Consider the following 16,041-nt stretch of genomic DNA (forward strand, 5'->3'; position numbering starts at 1 on the left):
GACCGTACTGCTTGTTAAGATATGGAAAGAGTCCTTGGCCCGTCCACTTACGAACCCGAAGATACATCTTTAAGTTACCGCTACTTATCGACCTCGACGGAAATAGTATGAGCACACGATTTTATCATCCTTTATCGCGAAGGACGGTGGTTCTCAAACAAACTTGGTTTCAAGAATGGCATACTGATCGTCTTATTCCGCGGGCTCATTAAATTCCTATCACAATGGAGATGAAAGGGCTTCCTTTGCTCATCAATGATCCTGAAGGAGAGCGTCTGTCCGCGGAGATTGCCGAAGCTGGTTACACGTGGTCAAAGCAGGTTCCGAGGAAAATTGATATCTCAATCTATCTCTACCGACTATTCATAGAATTAGCAGATCTCTACGGCCCAATTGACCCCCAGAGTGATGGCTTCTAATCAGCAACGGAAAGAATCCTCTAGAACTGAATATTTATTATTGAATAAGCTGAATATTTATGAGACTCTAATGCAATTGAACTAATGATCTATTTTAGAAACCATAACCCTTGCTCCTTTGTAGTCTTACTCCTGTTGTCTTCTTAAAGGTGATACTGGCGAGCATTATCGACTGTAATACCCAGCCGTCCCCACATGGCTTCCACATTCATATCTTCTTGGCCACTGGAAAGCTCGTTAGCATTTGAGTGGCTTATACTTGAAAGGGGACAACCTACTCTTGCTTCTCGTTGATCCAAGGTTCTGTCGCGCCCTCCGCGGTATTGGGGTTGCGGAAAATGACGTTATATTTCTGCGACAGCCATATTAGCACGGGGATGAACAAACTGGAAGCAGATATCCAACTGCACTGAGTTACTCACCATTCCCAAAGTAAGATGAATCGCCCCGGGGCCTTTAACGAAGGTATCTTCCGCATTTTTGCCCTCAATTAAAGACAGGATGTTCTTTGCAACCACTGCAGCTTGTGCCGAGCCCGGTCTGGCGGCTTTTTGTGCGCCTGTGTCGGCAATGTCACCAACAGCAAATATATTCGAATATTTTTCATCCAGGAGCTGCATCGTTGGCCGAATTCGAAGGAATCCGTTGTCAGGGTTGATCACGGATGAACCATCGGGCGTCGAGGGTGTCAAGCCAGTGACCATCTGATTATTCGGTGTTTGTCCGGTCGCCAGGATCACAAGCTCAGTTGATTCTGTCGTCCCATTTGTTAACTGCACATCGAACGCGTTTCCATCATTGGGAAACCCCCCCGGATGGGATGACGACCCGGGACCCAGTAACCAATCGAACGCCGAGCTCATCAAATCGTTGCTTAACAAGCTCGTGGAGCTTTGGGTGGAAATTTGGCATCACGCGCGGGCGTGATTGTACCACAGTGACATCCTTCTCTGGGTAGTACTCTTTCAAATCGGTGGCCATTTGAACTCCAACAGCACCACCGCCAACGATCAATATTGACTTTGATCTCTTGACATCGGCCTGGTGTTTCTGTAGGTACTCGACCGAGGGCAACTTTTCATCGCTATCCATTGCTGCAGGCTTGGAGAGCCGAGTGCCAGTCGCCAAGACAACATAATCAAAAGGAATCTGTTTGGTTCCTTGCCATTCTCGGTCGAGCTCGATATGTTGCGAATTCACTGACAGGACGCGAGCCTGAACAACGCCATGTGCGGCGGGGTTGGGTGCGCCAGAAAAGATTTCGCTGTAAGGAATGAAGGCCTTGTGCTCTTGTCCGGGGACAATGGCGAATCGGGGCTACCACGATGATTAGCAAAGATCCATAAGCACCTAGCGGTGCTATATCTCTCGACAAACTCACAAATGTGAAAAGATGATGAAAATGGCTATGGGGTTCGGTTAGGAGGACCTAGTACTTGTGTGAGTATGCCAGTCATTGCAACAAGAGGTGAATCGAAACCCAACCTACTCTGTGGGTTGGAGGGATTATTTTCGCGAGCTCCTGGGCTGTTCCCTGTGTCAGATGTCAGAATGGGTTATGCCATAGTCCAGTTGGTTTTCTAATGTCACTCACGCGACCGACGAACGAGCCTCCGACGACGATGATGTTCCGAAGAGTGTTAGCTACCATTGTATGTGCTGAGAAAGGATTAAAAGTACAGAGAACCGGAGCTACAGAGGCAGCAGCTGCCGTTATAAATACCCCGGAATTTCTAGCAAGCGCCCTACTTTTTATCTGATTAACTCCGAGCAAAATTACCCGTTGAGGAAATGTCCGAGGCGTCCGGAGAAGTTCACAGCCGGGGCGGTCCCCCACCGCAGCCGATGGCGCCACTGGATTGCCGGGCAAGGGACGGGGTGGCGGATCATCGTCCGACGATACTTGCCGAAGATCCTGCGAGTACTTCTAAGTTTGTGTTGTGGAAATTGAACAAAATTATTCAACTCTTGAGCACTTTCAATGTTCTCTTCTGTAGGGGGAGGGGGGGGGGCATGTAAATTGAAGGGCCAAATCACACACACCCCTTTGTCTATTTATCCAATGATAAGACAGCGTTGTGGATACACAGTGGGGTGGAGTAATCGTTCGAAGCAATCGATCGAGATTAGGCATACCTCATCGCTATGACTCAAGTCTATTCAACCAGAAGGACTTGGATCTGCAGCGGTGAATCGGTCGCTTACTGGACTAGGACAGTCAGGCAAAATTATTCGTAATGGCTGATCTTAAGTGGCTGAAAAGCCAATAAATGGTTAGAATCATGGAATAAAGATAGGAATCTGATAAGAAGGCAATAATAAATGCAAAGTAGACCAGTCGCTCGGATGGGATAGCGGAACTGACTACGCTTTCCTCATCGCTATAGGCCATAGAGAATTTTTTTTTTGAAAAAGTCAGAATATAGAAAAAAGGCCATTTGGGGTTTCAATAAATCCACTTCAATATTATCTGTCCATCTTGCAACACTATCTTCCCAGTACTATCCACATACATATTACTATTACATCCATCAACGGCGAGAATGACAATTTTGAGTCCAAATCCGCTAGAAATAAATCACTCCATGGTAATCTTAGCCACCTTCCCGGGTTCCTTGAACGTTCCCAAGACAGGCGCCACTTGTCCACCGCTTGTTCCCACGTAGAGGGTCTTGCGGTCACTTGTCAGGCGGCAGGATGTGGGACCAGGGATTTGTGTAGAAAGCTGGCCTCCGGCAACCAACGAGATCTGGCCGTAGGGAGTGATACGAACGACAGAGTTTTGGGGATCGGTAGCAATATAGGCGGTACCATCCGGGGCCACGTCCATATTGTCTGGCAAGAATCCACTTGCAATGACCTCAAATTCTCCGACCGCATTGGCATTCTCATCGACCTTGACGCGACAGAACTCCATCCGTGTTGTACTCGAATAGTAAATGTATCCATCCACCAACTTCAATCCGTTTATTCCCAAGGGCAAGGCTTGTCCCTCCGCTGGCATCATTGTTGTGTCGTTCAGGGCGATTTCATAGTCACCAGTCTTGGTGTTGACTTTCCAAACAGCTCCCTTTGGGCTGTCGGCGATCAAAACAAGGTTGGAGTCTTCAGTGAACGCGGTCATTCCGTTCAGAGCCTGTGCCTCGGGGAGTGCAGCGATGTGCGATACCGCTGCGACCTGCGATACTCGCTCATTTTCCTCCGCTTCGATATTGAAATCCAATTTTTGAACGGTAAATGACCCCGGAGTAGGCTGGTAGGTCGTCGTGGAGAAGTTTCCTACCACTACCGCGAATACGTCGTCTTCAATTTCGGCGATACCGAAGCAGCTCGTGGCGTTGGAAAAGGAATGGGCGAGTGTCGCGTTTCCGCTTGTAGTGTTGACCGACCAGACTTCAGGTACATCTAGCCGAGTGAGGAGTAGATTTCCATTTGATCGCAGCACGATGTTGTCGACCCAAGAGCCGTTTTCAGGAAACTGGTAAAGTGTTTCAACCTTCACTTTTGGCTCATCGTTGCGGTAAGGGGTCACCGTCTCAGTGTAATACAGAGGCCAGGATGCGAGAACACAAGGCAAGCTCGCCAAAGCACCCAGCCAGGTGGACTGAATGCGCATGATGCAACGCCTGCGAAGTGAATATGAGGTCAAAGATTTGTGTGGTTAGCGTAGGCCTCTGCAAGTCTGTAATGAGAGATTGACAGACAAATAAGTGAATTGCGGATAATTCACCCAGGAGTTCTCTAAGTAGTGGTCAACATGTTGATGTACCATATCAATCCAACATTCCTTCCACTGGGCTTGTGTCCTTAACAACCATCCCTACATTCCAGGGGCTTCACTGGGGGCTTCACTGAAATATTAACTCCGGTCGGACGATGGGTCGATATCGCGTTTACAGGGGCGAGACCCCTGAACTTTTTGTGGATTCACATTTCAAATAAGGTTGGCTCCGTGTTTTAGCTGTGATCAACGCTACGGGCGTCTCGTATGCTCGCATTTACTACTTTAGAGCCAAAGACTCGGATAAATGACTCCTTGGTATAAACGATATGGAGGAATTTCATTTGCATGAAAGGTCATCTTTTACATTTATCTAATTTGCGTTTTTTTTTGCCATGGAACTGAAGCATTCTTGATGGTAGTACTAATAGTGAGTGGTTCTTGCAAGTTTGGATCTGCAGTTGCGGGGAGTATATATCGCAAGTGGCCAGACAGTCAGGGCAGAGCTTGGAAGCTCCGAGTCACTGTAATTTACGGTGAAGTTAAGCCAATCAAATAATTATTAAACCGGCGGCAAGTTGCCTCCTTATGAAAGACAGGCCAAAAACCCAATATGCTATCGACAACCTTGGAAGTTTTGAAGAGTGGCAAAGTTCGGAAATACAGGGGGGGCCAAATGCAGATAACCGAAGACCCCATATAGCCGACTCAACCCACCCCCGTCCAACTTGAAATAGCCGAGCAAAGCCGAGTCAATAAGCCTGCTGGTCTGCGCTATGTTAACCATTTACCCCACAACTTTTGGAAGCAGCCTATCTCAATAATCATAATGGCGAGCGTCACTTCCGATAAACCACGAATGCGCGCAAAGAAGGCTTGCTTGGCCTGCAACTCTCGGCGAGTGCGATGCAATGTGCTCGACATGCAACCATGTCGCAACTGTGCGGCATGGAATCTTACCTGTGAACTGGGGGTATCGCGGCGTGGAAAGTAAGCACAATTCAATTCAGCCCACTTCCTGGAATGGCATATCAATATATCGATCCTTAGGTATCCTCGCCGAAAGAAGAACAATTCTTTGGCTTCAGCTACTGCGGAAACGTCCCGCATAGAGGAGGGCGCGCTAGAGGGGCAGTCACTGCAATCAGAACCTCTGCAAAATCACTCAAGTCTTTACAAACCCTCTGCGCGACCATCTACAGCTGAAAATACTATCCAAAAAACTGTCTTTCTCGGCGAATCGAGCCCTCTGACATGTGTGGTGGACGAGGGAAGACGATCACCCGACAAAGGGTATGCTTGCGGGATCCAAAAGGGTCGGCTTCATTACTCTATTCCAGAAGCGTGCAGCCCCGAGGAATCCGGTGATACCTCACTTGGGCTGCAGCGGAAATCCCTGCAGGAACGTCTTATTCGCGAGAGTGCCCTGGTCTTTCCAGCCCCTACAGCTTGTGAAGTGCTTATCCAAGCATATTTTGAGTGGTTTCACCCTTGCTTCCCCATTCTGGACCGCCCGCAGGTACAAAATGTGTATCAAGAGAATACGATATCGCCTTTGTTGCTCCAAGGCATGTTATTCGTCGGGGTAAGCCTGTGTTCAGACCTCACCTTAAAAACAATTGGATTCGCCGATCGCTATCAAGCCAAGGGGGTTTTCTATCAGCGCGCGAAAGAAATATACGATGTCGGGTGGGAAACCGACACGATCGTTAAATTACAGTCGCTATTTCTCCTGAGCTTCTGGCGCGGAGGTCCGACCGAAGAGCGAGATGTGCGCTTTTGGCTTGGGGCTGCCACTGACCTGGCGCAAAAAAAGGGAATGCATGTGATGTGAGTTTTCACCCTCAATGGTGTCATTCTCAATACACAAGCTGACGATGCAGGTCGAAATTATCATTTCTGAGCTCTCGCGACCAGAAAATATGGAAGAGGATATGGTGGGCTCTATACGTAAGTCATATATCAAGCTATGCCGCGATGGAATTTCGCATTGATAGCCTCGCAACAGGTACGCGATCAACAAACATCTGCTGCCTTAGGTTTGCCATCTCGGATTCGCGATGAAGATTGTGAAGCCGCAGAGCTGGAACCATCTGACTTCGAGGAACTTGATACTACTGAATTCTCCGAAGTCTTTCGAAAACCGCCCACTGCGCATGTCAATTATGTGATCGGAATGGCTCAGCTTGCAAAACTATGTTAGTACCAATATAGGGCGACAAACAAGAGAGAAATATTACTTACACTTCGCGAAGTACGAGAGGTTGTCACCAGTCAATATCTGCCAGGCCGCTCAAAGCTAGACAATCCGCAGCGCTCAGCCCTTCACCAGCAATTGGTCGAGTGGGAATCAAATCTGCCACAGGAGATGCATTTTCAATCGTCTCCTAGCCGACAGGTCACCTATCTTGTGGGGATGCTGCATATGGCTTACAAGTACCCAATCCACCCAGCCCCTACGAAAGAGACCTATTGTCCTGACAATGCGCAGTAATTTGTATGTACTTCTGTACCGACCGATATTTTTGCAACCTCCAAGTGCGTCGATGAGTCTGGAAGGGAATATCGCCTTGGATGCAGCGACAAGAAGTACTCGAATACTCGAAGATATGCTCTCGGAGAATTTAGTACAGCATGGTTTGGTCCACCTGTGAGATCTCCCCTCTCTTCCTCGCAATAATGACTCCACCCAGCTAACGTCTCGTCTGAGTAGTATCACGCATACCTTCTCTGCTCTATGTATTCATACGATTCATTTCGGACGAGTCACCGGCACAGCTCGCAAGCTGGCCGAACACAGGGCAAAACTCTGTCTCCTCGGTCTTAAAGAACTCCAAAAATCATGGGATCTGGAGAATTGGGTTTTAGATCTTTTCTTTCGATGCTTGGATGACCGCACTGCGAAAAATCTGCGACTGGCCGAGGCGGACTGCCTTCAACGCTGTCTACTCAACTTGCAAAAGGGTCTCCAATTCCAGATTCTCCATCATTCAACATGACTTACGGCAACATTGCCCAACCCCTATCCCCAGCCTCTCATAACAACGAGATGATGATAAGCACGCAAGAAGCCCCTTTCCCCAACCTCTCAGAAGATGCTGCGATCAATATGGACTGGTATGAGTTGTTTAACAACACAGAGGGAGATGATGTCATGGGGCTGGCGGGCCCTTTGACGAATCCGGACTATCTCAACCCGCAAAATCTGGAATTTTTGTATAGATTTTTATGATCTGGCAGTATATGATCTTTTTCAGTGTTGATGATAATTTTAGCGAGACGAGGGAGTCCTGGGTCCATCGTACTTGGTGCTTGACAAGGCTGGCGCAGATCTTTCCGGAGTGGATGTCTTCCAGCCCCAAATATCACACCCGTCCGATGATGACAATTGGCGATTCCCGCATGCCGTGTCACTTGCCAGGATGTACGACCGGAGCTGCATCATGAAAATCCTCCGCCTTATGTCTTGGCCCTCGCCTTTTGCCCGCTTGATCGTCACGCTTGAGCTTAGGTCGACCTCTAGACTCGGAAGCCGGCCGATAGGGGATGCTGTATGGCCTGTGCAAAGCGGCGCGTCAAGGGAAATCAGCCCCTGCAACTCTTACAACTTCAGTTCTGGTCGATTGACAGGACGAGAAAACCCACCACGAATTTCAACCTGGTCAGAGACTGGCCTCAAGTCTCCTGGACATTGGGTTTGCATCAGATTTTCCGTTGAAAGAACCCACACGGACTGATATCACGCTAAGAAAGCTAAAGTTACGATCGCCATCAAAAGCGTCATGCGAGTCCACAACGATTGTCGCTCAGCGATGACCTGTGAGACTGTCCCTCCACTCCACTTGTTGCATCCTTCGACATGAAAATGGCCCCAGGCGAGCATGGCCCTGGCTTGATCGCCGGCGTGTGCAGGTTGAAGCATCGCATCCCATTTTGTGCGATGCTCCAATGTGATTGCCCACGCTGCGCTCTCTAACACATTTACAAATCGCGTCAAGAGGGATTGGGTCAAGGTATTACGAGATCCATGCGAATAGGGGAGTACCCGAGACTGGTCGTTTCAATATATGGAGAGGTTTCGGTTTGGCCGAATGTATGGAGAACCGGGCCAGATTCTTGCAAGTCGCAAGATCTATTCCTTACAGAGTACGGTCGCGCGATTTGCGAGCTGACGCAGGTATTGAAAGCCGTGACTGCCGGTACGATCTTGATACATCGAGACTTCAAACGATAATGGGCAGGTGTCGTGAGTAACACGCTCAAGTGGAACGAGTGCTCCCATACATCTCCGGCAGCCCAAAGCTCATCCCGGTAGATTTTATTGGACGCCTTTTGCAGCCCTTGGACTATGCTCAAACCTGGCGGAATTCTTGTATGGTGAAAGATCCTTTCTCGAATATCACGCATGGAGGGGCGACCAGATACGGGGCGGGGTCAATTATGTCGCAGATCTGGTCAAATACGTCTTTCGTGAGGTAGCACATTGCCCTAGTCATCATCTCAAACTAAGATCCTTGAATTTGTCCACTTGCGCCCGCCTGACAGAACGGAAGAAGCATGCTAGGCGAATCGAATCATCTTGACCACCAGTCGCTGCATCGGGCCCAGAGGGACCGTTTCGCCGGCTTGAACTCGAATAGGCCATTTTCTTGATCATTAGTATGATGGGCTGATCGGGGCAATGCCCGCGCAAGTCGCGATTCCGGCCTCAGAGCTATTAACCTTTGCCGAACTCCGAGAGAGTGAAAAGCCCATTTAAGATAGGAGTTACAGGGTATTGGTACACGTGGGACTGGCAGTGGACATAATAGGCGATACACTACAGATCTAGATTTCCCATTCATCGCTGTGATGCATGCAAATATTCTCAAACTCAAGAAGTTGGAAGCTTAGATGTTTGCAGCTACAATACATTTTACTTAGAGCAACGTTGTTGCCACTAGATAATGAAGATATCTCTGTTATTTGATGCATTAGTACTCCGTACGGAAGATCTAGTTCCCGAGATGCGATGCTTCTTTCTAGAATTACGAGACTGTCGTCGTGGCCTGAGACTTGGCCGTTCGCGGCCACTCTGATATAACGCCGCTGCCTGCTGGCCATGGCCAACCTTCCAGGTCCATCCATCAAGGGGCCCACTTATCTCAAACACGGCCTGTGCGCGATCCGACCGCAGCCATGCACATCACTAATTCCGGTCAACACTTCGGTACTCGAACAATCCGGCGAGATAGAACGTCACTCGTTGTCAGAATACCCATGTGAGCCGAGGGAATATTCAGAAATCGAGCTTTATTGGTCGCCCTAGAGCGAGGCTGGGTGAATACCCCAGAAGAAACATGGAAACAATATGGGGAGGAATGCTTCGGAGAGTTTCTGTTACATTTCTGAAAGCGATTGTCCTGACCGCAAGGGGTAGGCGGTTGGACTTCGAGGGGACCTTGTACCTGCATGTGAAGGTCGCTGCCCCTGCAGGCACCATTTTTGGGGAACGATGATAGCCCCTCGCCCCTCGCCCCTCAAGGATCCATATGATCCATATGATCATCGGCCAAACGCGGGTACCTGGTCCCTAGTGGAGATTCGCAGAGACGTCCAGCCACCTCTGCTTGCGTGTCGCTGTTTCTCTGATAGGATCGATCTATGCTAAGCATTCTCCTATGACTTTAGCTGCTGCTCGGCTGGCCAGTGGGAACACCGCGTCTGCGCTACGTAACGTCATAAGGGATTGGCCCTTGTGTGAATGGCCAACCCCCGCTGATCGCGATCGGCCTAGTGGACTTCCGCTGTGATCCGTCAGTCTTGCCACAGTTTGCGTGATTCATGTGTGATTCGCCAATCGTTCTATTCTTAGTCGGGATAGTCGCGGCATGACAGCTCCCAGGGATTTCCATGGATTTCTCTTTTTCTCTGTTGCTGCCTCGGCTATATATAGCCAGGGCCATCCCCAGCAGATCGAGTCAAAAATCTTATGTCATAGATTTTACTCGTACTCTTCGTACAAGACACATTACACGCATTTAGTACTCAACCTACCACTTTATTCTACCTCCAATCATCTGAACCACTATCATACACCTTCAAAATGACTTCAGCACGTGCGTCAAGTGAGCGCAGTGGCTCCATTCAGTCTGAAGACCGACCCAAGACATCGTTCCAGACCAAGGCCGACCCTAATATGGCACTTTACGAGGCCCAACCCAGTAAGATCGCGATTTCCATTTTGCCGGCTCATCCGGAAGAAAGTCAAACCTGAAGCTAACACTCCAGCAGTGTCCGTGAACACCGAACCTGGCGCCCGTGACCAATACTCCCTTCGCAGTATTCAACATAAGGACCGAAGTGGTAACATCATCAGTATGTTCAATCTCCAACTCATATCAAAATACTCGTTGAGCTCAATTGCTGACTGTATCTAGCTGATCCCGACCAGTCTAACCCGACACGAAACCGTCTCGAGCGACCTCTAGACACAATCCGGTCATTTGAAGCCGCCATCGACTCCCAGCGGAGACAGGATCGAATGTGACGGAAATAATAAATGATAATTTGGGAGTTTTAAGGGTTCCAAGGATTACGATGCTTATGGGATACTTTATGGTTTTACTTTTTGTTTTTACGCACCCGGGATGTATGACTATTTGTGATTATTGAGAGCTCTTCGGGATATTGAATATACCTACACTTTTATTCCTCAGACAAAGACTTTCTCTTTAGTAGTGTTGAGGCCTATGTGAAGGACGAAATGCAGGAAAGTGGTGGATGAAAGGAGAGAGAGGCTACTGCCTATAAGATATAAGACAAAGACACAGTATCCTGGATACCCAAGGCCTGCCGGACTAAGAAGGTACGGAGAGCTTGTAGCGGTTGGGATGACTGAGTGAGGAGGCGAGCCCACGTGAGATAGTCTACGCGAGGAAGTCCAATCATTTGTGTCGAGGCAAAAATACCACCGTACAGAGCCAAAACTGTGCGTGCGCACTTTTTGGTCGAATGGCACAATTTGCCCTATTTCTGTCACGAAAATTTATGGGGAAGATATCCTTGTGTATCGTTAAGGCTAGATCAAGATCCCGCCACCAAATGCCTGATGGATTGATATGCAAGATTTCCCCAGATCGTCTTTCTTGGCATTGCGATCGGATCCAATATCTGATCTAAGAAACGATTCTAAAAAGAGATACTAGGCCCCCAATGGTGGCACCGCCGGAAAGTGACCGGCGTTTGATCCATCGTTCCAGTAACTGCCAATCAGAAGTCAAGATGTAAGATAAAGTCATGTCGCACGGAGCAAGCAGTCAGAAGGCTTATCCATCGGGGTAAATTAATTGCGCAACGGCATTATTTTTGTGGGTAGTGTAGTGAAGCTTAACCATGCAGAGCAACCATCTCCGAGTATACTAGCTGTATGAATAAATTTGCGCTAGCCTCTTTTTTTACCACACGATACGACCCAGAAGTGAAGCTAGGCTATTCTTGCACTGCAAAATAGGGAGTGGATGAAAAATTCACGACACAAGCCGCGGCAACACTCAAAATATAGAAAACTGCGCGGCGTTGTTTGTGGATGGTGAGGGACACGTACTGCCGACGCCATCCAAAGGTAGGGCCCCACTCCACCACGTCAGCCGACGAATATTTCCACAAGGCTCACCAGCTTCTCAAAAAGTCTTATCCAACCGATCAAGAACATCTCACATACCGTTACCATGAGCTGGAGAAGTGTCTCAGGTGCTGATAATTATTTTTTGTTTCCATGAGCTGCGTACCTGGTGAACTTCCTGCATCGCCTCATGGATACTCGTACGACGAAAGACGCCGGCTCAACACTTAGAACACGCTAACGAGCGCTAGACTGCAGAAACATGGCCAATTTTGAGTTGGGTGGAGTACTATTGGTTGGCCGATATCGATTGTTCGGGACTAGTGAACCGATTCGTATCTAAATTAGCCCTAGCAATGCTGGTTGACGCGGTCCATCAATCCATCATCTCCAACTAGGAAAAGTTGACATCCGGGCACCCGCCCAAGTCTGGTGTTTGTGAGGGACCGGTGATTTCTTTGGCCATTAGCTCGGTGGATGCTGGCTGGGTCGGCTATACGCGTCCCCCTCATGTTGTCAGGGGCAAAGTAGCAAATCAGGACAATAGGAATCACACTAGAAACTATTAATGGACATGGGAGGCAAAGCCACCCGGGGTGCTTCTTCTCCTCTGACATTGATTTCCATTCTCATCAGTTCTAACGAACGTTGACATTCACTCTTTTCTAATCATCCTTCGTTCCTCTTCTTTCGCTCGTATTCGAACCCTTTTTGGAGGCATCCTCCGTTCACTCGCTATATTTACAACCGGCGTCAAATTGATTCGCCCAATACACGGCCACCATGAAGTTTTCTTTGTTGTCACTGGCGACCTTTGCCACGGCCGCTGTGGCTAGCACAATGGACCCCATTACTATCAAGGTAAACTCATACCCCAGATGCAGACCGATGCAGCATTTTAACCCTACCGCAACAGGGCTCCAAATTCTTTTACTCTAGCAATGACACTCAATTGTATGTTTCTATGCGCCTCTGAAGCCGAATCTACCATAACGAGTACTGATTGTATCGCAGTTACATGCGCGGTGTTGCTTATCAATGTAGGCTTGCTATCATCCAACGCATAAGCCGTGATACTGACTCGGACAGACTCCAACAGCGAGGATCCTCTGGCCGATGCCACCGCTTGTGAGCGTGATGTTCCTATCATGAAGGAGCTGCGCACCAATGTCATTCGGACCTACTACATCAACCCCGACGCCGACCACACCGCGTGCATGAAGCTTCTCCAAGATGCGGGCATCTATCTCATCTCTGATCTGTCGTCCCCCAACAGTTCCATTAACCGTGCCGACCCTGAGTGGCAGGTTAGCCTCTACTCCCGCTACACCAGTGTCATCGACGAGCTTCAGCAGTACAACAACACCATCGGTTTCTTCGCCGGTAATGAGATCTCTAACACTGCCGCCACCACCGATGCTAGCGCCTACGTTAAGGCCTCTGTCCGTGATATGAAGACTTATATCAAGCAGAAGGGATACCGTAGCATGGGTATTGGATATGCCACTGCTGATGTTACCAACATTCGCGTTAACCTCGCCAACTACCTGGACTGTGAGAATGATGATGAGACCATCGATTTCTGGGGCTACAACGTTTACTCCTGGTGTGGTAACTCCACCTATGAGAAGTCTGGCTACAGTACCCGAACTGAGGAGTTCCGCAATTACACTGCTCCTGTGTTCTTTGCGGAGTATGGTTGCAACGACGTTCAACCTCGTCCGTTCACTGAGGTTACCGCCCTTTACGGCGACACTATGGCCGAGGTCTGGTCTGGTGGTATTGTCTACATGTACTTCCAAGAGGCAAACGACTACGGTTCGTTCAATCTTCATTGTCAAATACGGACTGAAAGCTAATTCGATCTTACATCCAGGTCTCGTATCTGTGGTTGACAGCACTAGTGTCAGCAAGTTGGCGGACTTCACCTCCTACTCCAAGCATATTGCCACTGCCTCTCCTACCGGTACCAACAAGGCTTCTTATACTCCGACCAACACTGTCCTGCAAGCTTGCCCGACTGTGGACTCGACCTGGCTGGCTGAAGCTTCTCCCCTTCCCCCGACCCCAGATTCCACCCTTTGCGACTGTATTGCCAATGAGGCAGCTTGTGTTGTGAGCGACAGCGTCAGTGAGGCTAAATACGGTACCTTTTTGGGTGTTGTTTGCGGCTACACTGATTGCGGTGGCCTGGACTCCAACGCGACCACTGGCAATTATGGTGCCTACAGCATGTGTGGCGTTAAGGACCAGCTCGCTTTCGCTCTGAACAAGTACTACAGCGAGCAGAATAATGAGGCATCTGCCTGCTCATTCAAGGGATCTGCTACTACTCAAGCTACCACCAAGGCCACTGGTACTTGTTCTGCCCAGATTAAGGAGGCTGGAACTGCTGGAACCGGCACTGTTTCCACCGAGGCCACTGCTACTTCTGGCTCTGGCTCTAGCTCCACTTCATCCAGCTTCGCTTCTCCCATCGGCCTTCACTCGAGTGCTTCTTTCGGATCTTTCCAGATCGCTGCCTACATCGTTACCGCTCTCCTGGCCGGTGTTGGTATGGTCGCTCTGTGATTGCGAATCGACGTTCTTTCGATTGCTATGGATTATTTTCTTGTCTTTGATTTCTTTCGGTAATTTACTACTTGACTCAGCCAAATAGACTGATTTTCCTTTCCATATGGCTAATTATATCTGGAATTGGTAGTCATGCTGTGAGAATATAGCTGGCTGGTGTTCATATTACTCGATTGAATCCATTTCCTTATGCACGCTACATGGTATAGTTAATTTCTAGTAGCAAAATTTCACCCGTGTCATCTCATAGAACAATTGAATCTTTTGAGATCGAAAATTCTGTTTTGCTAAGAGAATTCCCTTTCCAAATTCTGAACTGATTTGGCATCTGTAGTAAAGCGAGAATGGAAGGTTTATTTCCCTGCAATAGCCCTCTTGGTTAAAATCGCAGATGTCTCATCCAATCTCATCCAGTCATGTGCATCTCGACAAGCCTGTCGACTGAGGCGCACAGCCCGACTTGTCCGTTCCCTCATCTCTGTTTCGAACTCGTTGATGACCTCAGATGCCAGGGAAGATCCAGAGTAGATTTTTCCAATGGCCTCTGACAGATGATAAGCATCTAGCAGACCATGATTTGCCGCTTCTCCTCGATCTGCAGATAATATTAGTGAGTGATGCAGTTTGTGGCGTACTATGAATACTAACACATTGTCATTGCATGCGCTGAATCCCCAGCTAGAGTCACACGACCATCATGGTTGTCCCACTCAAGGCACTCCCAATCTGCTAGCTTGATCTCCGTGACGGCTGTCCCAGTAGGGATCCGCTCAACAGCCTGCTGTAAGAATGGTACGAACCCCTGGGCACGTCTCTTCATATTGGCCAGCCGGGCCTCATTAGTACCGGCCACTTTGTCTTCTGGTGTGTTCTCAGGCCAGGACATGCATATTTGAGCTCGATAGCGCTCGGTCTCTGTTCCCGCAGTCCCATTTACCTTGGGTGTCTCAAGCATTGAGAACCAAAAGAAGGCTCCTGTTGGTGGATGGCAGCCCTGGAACAGCAAAGGGTCCATGTCGCGCAAAGGCTTAATCTCCATGGGCGTCAAATCAACTGCAACACCCGTGAAATTGATTCCAACTGGCACATTGTCAAATGCATCTGGTCGTAAAATCTGTCGCACCATCGATCGGCTACCCTCGACACCGATAGCAAGACGTCCGGTCAAGGTCGTTTTATCGGCGAAAACCAACTGCACTTTGGTTATATCCTCGGGCAGGTTGACACTGACCACTCGTCGGCCCCAGTGAACATGGTCTTCGATTCCATGAAGCAACGCGCGCCGCACCTTTTCGCGATTCACGCGCCACCGGACGCTTGGTGGAATTTTGTATTTTGGCTCTCCGGTTTCGAGGTTGATGAATAAAAAATTGCCATTGTCGTTGAGCGCAACATCTGGATCCACTTGAACGTCTTGGATACGCTTTAGGGTGTCCTGGGGGAGCATCTTGTGCATATACTCCAAGGCCCAGTGTAAGGTGATGGCCCACCCCTGGCCACGTGCATCGGGAGTTTCATCGCGTTCAAATATTTCGAAGGGGATATTCTTCTGCTTCAGAGCTTGTCCAAGGGTCAAGCCCACAATACCGGCGCCAACAATCAGTACAGGATCCATGGTAGCGACAATTATGAGATCCCTGATTACTAGCGTTCAATAGTATCTGGGGAATGAGATCGGAGGAAAATGTGTGTATTGGATAGATGTGAAGGGAAGAAGCTCCTTC

The 16,041-nt window shown here is 48.8% G+C and overlaps 7 protein-coding genes across 7 annotated transcripts; 4 read left to right on the forward strand and 3 right to left on the reverse strand.

Moving 5' to 3' along the window:
- Positions 1-224: 224 nt before the first annotated feature.
- On the forward strand, positions 225-419 carry N7481_002836 (uncharacterized protein; the record flags this gene model as incomplete). The annotated part of the gene is made up of 1 exon (XM_057262055.1): positions 225-419. One exon carries the CDS (start codon positions 225-227, stop codon positions 417-419), a length of 195 nt encoding a protein of 64 aa, XP_057126987.1.
- Positions 420-562: 143 nt separating this feature from the next.
- Positions 563-2,070, reverse strand: N7481_002837 (NAD(P)/FAD-dependent oxidoreductase; the record flags this gene model as incomplete). Its single annotated transcript, XM_057262056.1, has 7 exons — positions 563-644; positions 698-771; positions 842-1,192; positions 1,248-1,736; positions 1,801-1,848; positions 1,909-1,953; positions 2,014-2,070. The coding sequence occupies 7 exons, from the start codon at positions 2,068-2,070 to the stop codon at positions 563-565; spliced, it is 1,146 nt and encodes a 381-aa protein (XP_057126988.1).
- Positions 2,071-2,997: 927 nt separating this feature from the next.
- On the reverse strand, positions 2,998-4,035 carry N7481_002838 (uncharacterized protein; the record flags this gene model as incomplete). Its single annotated transcript, XM_057262057.1, has 1 exon — positions 2,998-4,035. The coding sequence occupies one exon, from the start codon at positions 4,033-4,035 to the stop codon at positions 2,998-3,000; it is 1,038 nt and encodes a 345-aa protein (XP_057126989.1).
- A 934-nt stretch (positions 4,036-4,969) lies between these two features.
- On the forward strand, positions 4,970-7,372 carry N7481_002839 (Zn(II)2Cys6 transcription factor; the record flags this gene model as incomplete). The annotated part of the gene is given in 8 exon segments (XM_057262058.1): positions 4,970-5,130; positions 5,191-5,970; positions 6,024-6,090; positions 6,149-6,338; positions 6,396-6,576; positions 6,632-6,767; positions 6,834-7,104; positions 7,119-7,372. 8 exon segments carry the CDS (start codon positions 4,970-4,972, stop codon positions 7,370-7,372), a joined length of 2,040 nt encoding a protein of 679 aa, XP_057126990.1.
- A 2,853-nt stretch (positions 7,373-10,225) lies between these two features.
- Positions 10,226-10,669, forward strand: N7481_002840 (DUF2406 domain-containing protein; the record flags this gene model as incomplete). The annotated part of the gene is made up of 3 exons (XM_057262059.1): positions 10,226-10,343; positions 10,414-10,497; positions 10,560-10,669. The coding sequence occupies 3 exons, from the start codon at positions 10,226-10,228 to the stop codon at positions 10,667-10,669; spliced, it is 312 nt and encodes a 103-aa protein (XP_057126991.1).
- A 1,857-nt stretch (positions 10,670-12,526) lies between these two features.
- On the forward strand, positions 12,527-14,314 carry N7481_002841 (glycoside hydrolase family 72 protein; the record flags this gene model as incomplete). The annotated part of the gene is made up of 5 exons (XM_057262060.1): positions 12,527-12,604; positions 12,660-12,697; positions 12,758-12,783; positions 12,833-13,561; positions 13,620-14,314. The coding sequence occupies 5 exons, from the start codon at positions 12,527-12,529 to the stop codon at positions 14,312-14,314; spliced, it is 1,566 nt and encodes a 521-aa protein (XP_057126992.1).
- A 356-nt stretch (positions 14,315-14,670) lies between these two features.
- On the reverse strand, positions 14,671-15,932 carry N7481_002842 (FAD-dependent oxidoreductase; the record flags this gene model as incomplete). Its single annotated transcript, XM_057262061.1, has 2 exons — positions 14,671-14,912; positions 14,966-15,932. 2 exons carry the CDS (start codon positions 15,930-15,932, stop codon positions 14,671-14,673), a joined length of 1,209 nt encoding a protein of 402 aa, XP_057126993.1.
- Between the last annotated feature and the right edge of the window lie 109 nt (positions 15,933-16,041).

This window comes from Penicillium waksmanii (genome assembly GCF_028829765.1).
Source record: "Penicillium waksmanii strain IBT 27052 chromosome Unknown utg000002l:1.0-3326099.0:1.0-3328782.0, whole genome shotgun sequence".
Classification (NCBI taxonomy): Eukaryota; Fungi; Ascomycota; class Eurotiomycetes; order Eurotiales; family Aspergillaceae; genus Penicillium; species Penicillium waksmanii.